Raw genomic sequence first — 12,102 nt, 5'->3', positions numbered from 1 at the left:
ATGAAAGGAATTTATGGAATACACAAACAGGTTTTAAACAGAGCAGGGGTGTAAAACTTGGACATAATCATGTCAAATGTGAGACTCAGTGCTATTTTTAATGAAAACTTGGAAATACAGTTTCTCAATAGCCAAATGTACAGCAAGTCTTGTGTAAGGAGCAAACACAACACAAAATGAAGCAATGGAAAGCTGCAGTTATGTCCACGAGAACAGCCACATCCTGCAAGGCACAAAAATCTAACATGCAAATCCTGGTAAAAAGTAACCTGCAAGATGAACTGCAAAGCAGTTTTTTAGGGTGACCCTTTAGAGACAGAAAGATGATTATGTGAAACTATTCCTTCATGCATGAAGTCTGGTGACCCTGCACAGGGCAATTCTTGTGCCTCAAAAGAGCTGCTGTTCAAAGATGTGCTACACAACACAGGAGAGAGAAATATCCCAGGACACACAGTCTGCAGCTTTAGAAATCCACCTCCAGCATTCAATTAACTCCAGCAACAAATAAACATCACTTCAGGAGAATCATTTAAGCAGAAAATTATTCCTTTCAAAGCCTGAAACTCTTCATTACATGATTTATTGACTCCAGGCAAAACCGGAAATAAATACCGGCTGAAAAGTAAATTCAAGATAGCTTTGCTTCAGCATGAGGATATTAATTACACTGATAATATCAAACTTCCCTGGGTAGTGGCTATCAGTTCCCTACAGTGATGAATACTGTGTTGTTCTACTTCTCTGAAATGCACAGTCAGCTTGGCCTCTGTAATTTCAGTTTAAATCCATTAGGGAAAACAGGAGCCAGAAAGTCAGAATGAAATGGAAACAAACCCCAATAAAGGGTTCTAAAGGCAGTTAATGCTTTCTTAGTGCTACCTGCAGGAGCAATACCCCTGTCTGCCACAAAGACAAGAGGAGAGAAGAGGTCATCCAAACACCAGAGCCTGCAGAGCAATGTTCAGGAAGCATTCAGGAAGCAGCACTGATGCCTCACTGCTGAAAACCTGCTGGGTCAGGTACACACTCTTCAGACTCGTGCCTCAGGTTTAGCTTTTCTATTTTTCACATTCTGTGCTGCGTTAGTGTGTGGGTCTGGGTTAATATGAGGGGATGCTGAGCTCTGTGCACAGAGCAGAGAGACAAAAAATTCCTGTTCCAGCTGGGCACCAAGGACAAATGATCCAAATCTCAGCCCAGGAGCACAAACACCGTGGGCTGGAGAGAGAAAAACAAGAAGGATGGGACTGGATGGGCTAAAGCTGTAGTTGGACAATTAACTCCAATGTGCAAAGGGAGCAGAACTCATAAAAGTGTGAGACTCCCTGACAAGTCATCCATTTTATAACCATTTTAAATCCATCTTAAGTGTAACCCTGGCTAGGCTCTTATGCTACTCAAAATATATCCATTGAAACCTTCTAATAAATCCCTACTTTATTCTTTAACTCTGTCTAGCCTCTGTTCTAGGCCAGCCTTCACAAGGCATCAATCAAGGCTTGCTAATTCTCTGGCACAGAGAGACGTAAAAATTATTTTAAAAGGACACTTAAGAAGTATTATAGCTTTAATGATATGACTAGCTCCCATAAATGTTTTAATTAGAGAACTTTCAAGACTAAAAGATGTGGAGGAAAATGATCTTTGAAACCAAAAAGAAGTAAATTTCTGCCTGACATTTCTGGTTTTACAGACTACAACAGAAGTTTGTCAGTTATTCAGTATTTCAATATAGGTCTTTTTTGAAGAGGGGGGGAAAAAAACCAAACCACAAAAAACCCCTCATCACACCAAGAAGCTCAGAATCCTGAGTGCTGCCCTCGCTGCATCAAACAAGAGCTCATTTACAATCACATTTTCCATTTTTTCTTACTCTTCTGTTACCTTAAGACAAAGCTGTGTAAATAAAGCCAGTAAAGCAGTTTATTGTCTGTGCCACCTGAGCCACTCAGTGCTTCAAACAACACTGGGGGAGCAAAACGAAAACCCCAGGAATTCTATCAGTGCCCCGTTAGATTGCTAAATCACACTGCACTCACTGTTCCATGCTAATCCTTTTAAAGAAGCATTCTAACTTATCAAACTCCACAAATGCTCTTTTCAGGCTAATTCCCCCTTGGAACCACAGGCACATCCTCCCCAAAGCCAGGCTTAGTGCAGAGGGTGGAACACCTCCAAGGTGTCTTCACCTGGCTGCTTTGTCGTGGGAGTTTATGTGATACTGCACCAGGATTTCCTAACAGAAAGAAACTGGTGATGTCAAAGCAAGTGGGATATTTTTTTAAGCTACTCAAAGGATCATGTCTTGACTTGCTCCAAGTCTACCACACCTGCATGCTGCCAGGAGGAGCAGAGGATGGCTTTGCACCGTCCAATCCTCATGGAACACCTTGATTGACTCCTTTACACTCTCCAGTCTCCATGGAACACCTTTCCTGGCTCCTTTGCACCCTCCAATCCCCATGGAACACCTTTCCTGGCTCCTTTGCACCCTCCAATCCCCATGGAACACCTTTCCTGCCTTTTTTATACCCTCCAGTCCCCATGGAACACCTTTATTGACTCCTTTACACCCTCCAGTCCCTATAGAACACCTTTCCTGGCTGCTTTACACTCTCCAGTCCCTATGGACACTTTTCCTGCCTTTTTTACACCCTCCAGTCCCCAAGGAAACACTTTCCTGACTCCCTGAGAGATATGGAGCCTTCATGCACGACAGCACATTAAGTGCACAATAAACACAGATTTAAAAATTAAGTTGCAATTTTATCAGTCAACTAATAATTCTCCCTTTCCTCATTAACCATCCTCACAAGGCCTCACCTAACTGGCCTCAGGGAAAGTCAGAAGACTCCAAGTATGTCAGTGGGCACTGCCCAGCCCTTGTGGGTCTCATTCCCTTCCCTGACAAGGGAGCAAAGGTGGGCCAGGTGAGAGACATCAGAACACAGAATTAAGCACAAGCACCAGCTGCCCTCAGCTCACAAGCACAAGGTGTGCCAGGCAATAAAGCTGAATTCCTTTTACCACCTGCAGCAGGCACTTCCAGTCCCCACTAGCCACAAGCAGCAAGAAGCTGATCCTGCTGCCATCAACCCCAGTGTGCCACCCTGAAGCTGTGGGAGGAGAAAAATAAACTCTCCAACCTCTTGCCTATTTGGTACAAACCCAAAATTTCCTTCCTGAGCCTTAAAAAGGGTGAAGTGGTAACAGAACAGTAAATTCTCCTCCCTGCTGTACACTAGGAAAGGGAAAGAACCACCACAAGCAAGGTGGGTTTGAACAATCCATGCAAGAAAAGGAGGTGAGAATTGTGTCTGTGGAGAATTGCTGCTGCAAACAGCCCATTCTGCACCTCTCCAGTCATGCCAGCCCACCTGGGAGGGCTGCACAGGGAGCTGGGTGATGAAAACATATCTAGACCCAGGGTTTTTTTAATTTTTGAGACCAGAGCAGTTCCCCTGTTCCCTTTACCCCATGGACCTGTGTTAGACCACTGCAGGAGCCCCACAGGACAAGGAGCAAGCACAAGGGCCTGCTCCAGCCACACTGCAGGTTTAATTCCTCCTGTTTATCTAGAAGAAAGAGAAATGCTGTGACCATTTCCACACTGCTACTTTCGCAGTCCCTCTAACCCAGCTCACACAGAGCTCTCACACATCCTGTTCTCCACTCACCCTCCTGTGCTGTTCAGTGTTATTCCAATGCAAAAATTTGAACTAAAACGGTCCAAGTGTAAGAAACACACATGTGGAAAAGAGCAACAAGAAAAATGCTTAGAACAGGAGTTACAAAGCCTGAAAAAAGAAGAAGAAAAGGGGAAAGGAGAGGGTCTGTGATGCAGAGGTCCCTTTGCCCAAGTGCCTTCAGCACCCAGCTCTCCTCTGCAGGAACATAACTGCAGAAAGCCATTCCCCACATTTCATCACAGTACAAGACATAGCTCAAAGCAATGCTTCAGATTTCCCCAGTTCTGCAGGACAATCCTGCCCTGGAGCAAGCTCCATCATCCATCCTGAGCCACACCTGCTTGTTCCCCCCTCCCAAAGCCAGGCAGCACCTGGGGAAGCCACGGCTGCCTGCCCTGGTGCTCTGCTGAACAGAGACAGATCCCAGCTCCCAACAGATCCCAGCTCCTGACCCCCCTACACCAGCCTAATTCTCTAAAATATCTGGTCTTTCTGCAAGGTCATGTTTTGAAACTTGTTGAAACTTGTTTCTGGTTCAATCTCTCTCTCAGCAATGTCATCCCAATTCCATGGCCTTCTTAAACCAGTACACTTTATCTCAGTGTTTGCATACAGATGTGTAAGACTGTGTGAGCTTTCTGTCAGATTTTGAGAATTCTTTACAAATCCATTTCTCACAAGTTCTCAAGAGATCCCAGATCCAAACCGATCCCAACTCCTGACCCCCCTACACCAGCCTAATTCTCTAAAATATCTGGTCTTTCTGCAAGGTCATATTTTGAAACTTGTTGAAACTTGTTTCTGGTTTCAGATCCCAGCTCCTGACCTCCGACAGCAGCCACAACAGGCAAAGGAACCTGCACCCTGCACAGCTCCACAGTTCAGATAGCCAGCAACCATTTAATCACTCTAATTGCAATACAGAGTGCAAGTATGTTTTCCTTTTTATTTTTTTTGTTTAGGTTTTAAACAAAACAGTTCAGCTCCTTACTGTGCACCTGCCACTTCACAGACAGCAACTTCCACACCCAAGGGGGCAGGAATCAAATTACCCACATTTCCAAGTCATTAAATTCTGTTTCACTTTCCTCATAGGTAAGCTTAAAAAGAGAGGCTGCATGTAGAGACTGGGAGAGAAACAAACAAAGCTCAGTCAAGTGGTACTTTTTATAAAGATATGCTTGAACAGCAACTTCAGTGAGTGCATCTCAAAAAAGAGCAACATGGTCCTGCAAAAGAAGTGAAGTTTCATCTACATTGCCAAGAATTTTCTTTTTGTGGTCCTGTAGTTTGAATAGATGAGGCAAGGTTTTAGAAACCAGTTTAACTAGACTTTAACAGACCATTAAGCAGATGAGCAAGTGTATATTGTTGAAATATGGATTGGGAAAAAAAACTGACATGGAAAAATACAAGCAAGCGCTATTAGAAACACTCTCAGGCATGTATTTCCAATAAGTGTTCTCTATATTCTTAATTTCTTTTTGTGTTTTTATTAAAAGAGTGGCAAGGACAGGAAAAAGAAGGGGTGATCTATGATCTACAGCAATCTAAGTTTGCAACTTCAGTATTCTGCCAATTTCATCACTGAAGAGAACATTCATAAAAAAACAGGGAAGAATCAGCTGACAGTGAATATGGAGAGAAATATTTTTTTAAAGCACTGTCTGAAATTTTACTAAAAAACCAATCTGACTTCATGCAGTTAAAGTGACTTTTCACTGGTCCAAAGTGAAATATTTATGTTCCTTGACTGCTGAAAAAACAATGTCTTTCAATTACAAAATGATCCAAGAAAAGGAAAAAAGAATCCCCTTCAAATCACCCTCTGCTTTAATCTGTAACTGCTGTTAAGGGGGCATAGGGCAGGACCCAGTTTATGTATTTTGGTACCTAAGTGGGTCCCATGTGCTTCCAGCAGCTGAACACTGAGTCCAGGATAAGCCTTGTGCAATTCCCAGCACTAAGCAAAGCCAGCAGCTCAGGACTGCAATCACTCAGCACACTTATGGAAGGTGTTTACTATTTTTCTCTAATAGTGTATATTCAGGCAGACGTTTTTGCTGTGTAATTCAGCTCACAATGGATATTATGCATTTTGTTTCAAGATGCTGAGTGCTGCATTTTTGAAGGGTAGCAACAATTTGCTTGTGGCTAGAAGGATGACTCTTCTTTAAGTAAAACAGTGACACACCTAAGGCTAGATTTAAAAAAAAGCCGTGTGTAATTATCAGCTTGCTGACACAATAGGTGAAACTGTGTGTCATACTTTATTTGAATTTTTTTTCACCATTTCTCTTTGGAGTGGCAATTCTACCTTCAAGAGTTGATTTAGAAAAGGAATGGCCACTATAACTAAAAAGATTTTTAAGTGAAACCTAGTATAACATTAATACTTGCTAAAATACCTTGCAGCTTTGTTGGAAAACTAAAATATTACAAACCACAACACCTTGCAGCTGTTCATTAGCAATTTCAGCTTCCACCCCATGTTTCTCTCCATCCCACCAATTTATTCCCAACAACTGAAGTTGTCATAGATGGCACAGCCACAGCTCTCATTGGTTTTGTTACCACAGGCAGAGGGATCTCAAATATTGTCATTTGACACTTTCCTGAAAAGAAAATAATCTGTTACCAGAAGAGGCTGGAAGCTGAAGGGCACCAGCTTCTTCAGAAAAACAACTCCTGCTATAAACATCTGTTCCAGAGGTCCCACCAACAAAGCTTTGTGACCATAAAACTAAAACCACAAACCCTGAAAAATCACAAGGTAAACCTGCATCTCACCTATGGAGACCAACACTGCAGCATGGCAGGAGGAAAGGAGGAAATGAAATAGGAAATATATTGTTCAAAGCATCATGAGCAGAAGAGAAGTTCTGACAGACAGAACAGATCAGAATTCTGATAAAGGGAAGGCTTGAACACTCACAATTGGGATTTCTTAAGTTTCTACAAGCAAAAAGCTTGCCCAACCTTAAAGGAAACCTTTAAAGTTTTTCAACTCAGAGCTTTTATTTTCACCAAGCTGATTACCAATCTATAAAAATTATCAGATTTGAACCAGACTTCAGGACGAGTCTGGCCATACCAACACCAAAGATTTGCAGGCAGTGAGAACATAAATGTAACTCTGCAGAGCTGTTACCACCGTGCCACAGCCATTTGTTCCCACTCTGGTGACAGGTGACAGTGTGCCTTCACTGCTACCATTAGTGGTGGTTAGATTACAAAAAGAATACAAGATTGTATTTACAATATCAATCAAAATACAATATTTACAATAATACAATATCATGGGATTATTTCACTGTGCAAATACATCTTCAGGTGCCCTTAGCTAGGAATTTCATACTACAGATAATTTACTATGAACTCAGCTAGAAGTGAATTAAATATGACCCTTCAAAATAAAACATCTCATTAATAACTTATTGTGGCAAATGTCACTGTTGCTAGCATGCCAAAGTGAAGTAGGGATATCCTGGAGTTTCACCTTCTCTTTCCACAAATTATCCCAAAACAGGGGATGTTTTAGGCATCACATCTTGTCACAGAGTCACCAGGCTCCTCTCCTTCACAATCTATGCCAGTGTAGATGAAACATCATCAAAACACCATGAAACACACCATGAGAGAAACAAGGCTAAATGTCTCAGCATTTCTTGTCTGCTCTCTATGGAAAAAAAGGAAGAAAAATGGTGCTTGGCCTTAAGAAGATGGACAGCAGGTTCTTAGACAGGAAGGCTTTATCAAGGTCTCATAAAACACCAGGAGCAAGTACCACAGGACAGAGACTTGCTGGGTGAGCCTGCATTAAAGGACGAGCACTGAAAAGTGAAACTACAAGGGTGAAAACCAGCAGAGACCAGCCAGGACTCTGTGTCCAGGAATAAAAATGGATTCATTCACAGATTGTCTCAAAGAAATTTAAAAACTGTTTTTAAAGAAGAAAGAAACAGTCACATACTCTTTGGGAATATGCTGAGATCAGAGTAGTAGGTAGCCCTGTGTGGGAAAAGTAGGCTTTTGGATGAGATTGAAATAGTTTTGTCAGCAATCTAGAAGCAAGGAAGTCCCTAAAAATTAAAGCAGAATCCAGAACCACAGATCACTGTATAGTCCAAACTTCTATTGTTTTTAAAAAGAAAATATTAAATGCCCACTGATCAAAACCCTTCTGATGGAGACAAAGCTGCTGTCAATGGCTGTGCTAAAAGTGTGCCAAGAAACTGTGAGAAGCCACCTTTGTGTTTGCAGTGCAAGTCACCCGTTAAGAAACCTCAAAATGTCAGCCAGTGTGTGGCCAACAAAAAGGCCAAACAACAAAGAGAGAGTCCCACAGGCAAGGAGGAGGGAGAACATGAGACAGAAGAAAAAAGGTAAAACCAGTTTGTATCTGCAAAAATAGCAACAGTATTAAGGGAAAAGTTGCAGCAACTTGTAGTCCACCATTGCAGTAGTACCAATTTGGAAATCTCTTAAAAGATTTTACTTTTGAAAGTCTTTTGTAACAGAAACCATGGATTGAAAAATAACTATACCAGGCAATTCCATTCACTGCTAAGTGAAATCCTGCACTCTGCTTTACTCTATAAAACCACAAGGCATCAAAAGAGGAAAAATCCTCTCATGTATTTGTTAGCTTTAACTCAAACAGCTTCTTAGTAATAAAACCACTACTATTGAAAAGTGCTGTGTTAAGGATTTTGTATTGCCATGTAAGGTTCTTACCTTTTGCAGAAACTGGAAGTGGTTTTATCTTCTATTCAAAATAATCTTTGATTTGGAACACTTTAAAAGGAAAATTATAATTTGAATAGAAGCAGAGCTGAGGTATACTTTATTCTTTTAGACTTAACCTGCTTGATTTGCAAGCTGTAAGCTGGTCAATAAAAATATGCTTTATCCTTTGCACAACACCCATCTGACGAAGTCCCATGAATCTTGGATTGTCAGGAACAAGACACAGCTGAAAAAGTAAGAAACAACCTCTTCCTTAAGATTTCTCCTAATACTTCCAGCCCTTTCTGACTCCATAAAGCAACTCCTCCATTTTAGAATAATTTGTTATTTCTGCCTCTACTGAACTAAGGTTCCAAATCTTCTCTCTCTTAAACTTAAACTTCTCCTCTTAAACTCCCTGAGCTGATGTCCCTGAGGTCCCCACAGAGAAGGTGGATCAAGCAGACAGAAGATGACACCCTGCCAAAGCCGCCACCGATTTCTCTTACCCAGTGAGAGTTTCTTTGGATTTTCCTTTGAAAATCACATGAACAGAAGGAACTGAAGTCATCACACAAAAAAGGAAATAGATATGTTTACATCACCACCATCCCACCCATACACAATTCTTTACTTTTAAGCTATTCAGCATAAGTGTTAGCAAACACCTTAAGTTTTAATAGACTTAAAAAATGACCTGTATCAGTTTCCTAGCTCAGTTCAAGAGAGAGGGTGAAATGTAGTAAATGGATTTGTAGAAAATTTTCAAAACCTGGCAGAAAGCTCACATAGTGTGCATCTGCATGCAAACCTTGAGATAAGAAATGGTGACTTAGAAATGCTATGGAATAGGACAGATATTGTTGAGAGAGAAATGGAGCTAGAAACAAGTTTCAAAGGCCTTGCAAAAAAGGCCAGTTATATATATGGTATATATCTGACATATATCATATAGATATCATATAAATACATATATATGGATATATATATCTATAGAGATAGATATATGTCTATATATATATCTATATAGATAGATACAGCTATATATATATATAGATATATCCATATGTGTGTATACATATATATATATATAGATAGATATTGATATATATTGAGAAATAGAACTATGAAAGATGCATAGTAGTAGGACCCATGAAGATTAATTTTAGATTATTGGCTTTAATTTTAGATTATTGGCCAAATCTATAAACCAATTTGCAGCATGGTGTGGCATAAGCTGATAGGCCAAAAATGCTTATAATGTACTGTAATTAAGAAATATTATATAAATGTATACGTAGATATATTTGGAGACCTAGAACTATGAAAGATGCATTGTATTAGGAGCCATAAAGAGTCATTTTAGGTGATTGGCTTTAAGGTATTTATACTATGGTGTGGTAAAAGTTGATAGGCCAAGAAACACTTACAGTATATTGTAATTAGGAAATAGGATATTGAAATATACTAATAGGATATTGATATACATGGAGAAAGATAACTGTGAAAGATGCACTGTATTAGGACCCATAAAGAGTAATTTCAGATTATTTGCTTTAAGGTATTTATACTATGGTGTGGTAAAAGTTGACAGGCCAAGAACACTTAGTATATTGTAATTAGGAAATAGGATATTGATATATATATAGAGAATAAGGACAATGAAAGATGCATTGTATTAGGACCCATAAAGAATAACTTCAGATTATTTGCTTTAAGGTATTTATACTATGGTTTGGTAAAAGTTGATAGGTTAAGAAACACTTATAGTGTATAGTAATTAGGAAATAGTTGGATTCTGATTGTGATGGCGTGAATTGTAACACTTGTATTGTCTCACCCTTCACATGAGACTGAAAACAGAATAAAATTTTTTAAAATACCACTCAGTTACCCCATGCCTGAGTCAGAAAAAGGCTGGATGGAGGCAGCCCCACCTGGAGATGTGGCTGATGAAGGGGATGAGCTCGGCGGGCTCGTAGGCGCGCGCGAAGGCCCAGCACACGTAGCAGGCCGCGTCCCTCACGTTGGAGCCCACGCTGCACGCCCCCCTCTTCTCGTCGTATGTCAGCGCCTTCAGCATCACAGGGACCACTGTTATGGCACAAAAAATACACAAAAAGCAAGTTAGGACCTTCAAGATTGTCTTGGCCCACCCATGCCATGAGCACGGACACATTCCTCTATCCCAGGTGGCTCCAAGCCCTGTCCAGCCTGGACTTGGACACTTCCAGGGGCCTCCCACCCTTAGAGGGAAGAATTTCTTCCTGATATCTGACTAAACCTACTCTCTTTAGTTTAAATCCATCCCACCTTGTCCAGTCACTACATGCAGGAGTCAATTACGTTTTTCTACAGATAAAAGAGCTTCCAAAACTGTGGGGATTCCAGTTGTTGGTTTTTCTGGGTCTGGATTGAAGGCACTTGAGTGGGTAGTTCATGTTCAGACTCAAGTGTTTATTATTTCTGATCAGTAAAACAGTCTCATTACTGTGAATTCAGCAGCTTTTCATTAAAAGGCACAAAAATAGCCAACAATCTCTTGTTACAAGGTCTTTTAAGACTAAATTATCCAATTAAGAACTGACACCTGGATTATTTTCCCTTTTAACCCTATAACTGATCCCAAAGAGCTGCAATATAGACTTTTCCACCCAATTACAAAATGCCACCCAAACCCATGAAGAAGGAGGAAGAAGAAGCATGAAGAAGAAACCCAGGATGACACTCTGTGCCCTCCATCTTGCTTCCATCCACAAAAGACTAAAAATCCCAGAACCTCAATTTCTCACCAAGTGATTCACTCTCTATAATCTATTTCACACTTTTGTGGATTCCAGTCTATCTTGAAATCTAGGAAACTTTCTCCATGAATGAGGGTCAAAGTCAGTGCTGCTCTGGGGGTCAGGGCGCCCCAGAGCAGACACAGAAATATTCCCTGTGCCCTGGGTTTCCACACAAAACCCGTAAGCACAATTCTTTTACACCATTCTAGAAACACACTGCCATAGTTCAAGAATATGAGTGCAGGGCTCCCCAGAGGGCCTTTATTTGGTATCTGCACATTCAGATAGAAAATCTGAATATATCTTTCTCTAGATGGCACAACTTTATTAAATGACTGATGTCTGCAGAAACAACAGCCTCTTAAAAAAAAAAGAAATAAAAAGAAACAATTTCTCTGTTTTCTTTCTTGTATCAAATTTATCAAATGCATCATTTTCCTTAGAAAATACTTGTCACAAGGTGATCCCATTAACAAGAAATGGGATCACTGAGCTGTATTTCATTAGCAATCTGTGCCTGGATATCCTTGAGTGGATATAATCACAAAATAATTAAAACTTCCATGTGCTGTTCATCACTCTGTGCTGCTGCTTTAAACAAAAAGATAGATACCATGACTGGAGAAGTGAAGTGTTAAAAGGCTGTTTAAATTCATTTTAAGCTGCTAAAGAAAATCAAGCAGTAGATATAGAAATGGGTGAGATTTGAGTAATAGGAGCATAAACACTACAAGGGAGAAAGAGTAATTCCAATTCTGAAACAACCATACAGCAGAGATGGATGGATTGTTGGACATTTCCCAGTTCCTAAAGAAACTGCAATGAAAGTATTTAAAAATGCTGCCTAGCTTGTTTTGAAAATTGCTGCATCAACTGATGAGAAAAATGGAATTTGC

At 40.4% G+C, this 12,102-nt stretch overlaps 1 protein-coding gene across 1 annotated transcript in view; it reads right to left on the bottom strand.

Moving 5' to 3' along the window:
• The window catches only part of TBCD (tubulin folding cofactor D), a 119,883-nt gene that overhangs the window by 60,850 nt on the left and 46,931 nt on the right, over window positions 1-12,102 (bottom strand). The window contains exon 15 of the mRNA XM_074555257.1: window positions 10,358-10,514. Coding sequence (XP_074411358.1) covers window positions 10,358-10,514 — 157 coding nt within the window. The remainder of the gene's footprint in view (window positions 1-10,357; window positions 10,515-12,102) is intronic.

Source organism: Zonotrichia albicollis, chromosome 19, assembly GCF_047830755.1.
Source record: "Zonotrichia albicollis isolate bZonAlb1 chromosome 19, bZonAlb1.hap1, whole genome shotgun sequence".
NCBI lineage: Eukaryota > Metazoa > Chordata > Aves > Passeriformes > Passerellidae > Zonotrichia > Zonotrichia albicollis.
This window is presented reverse-complemented; position numbering and strand designations above follow the sequence as displayed.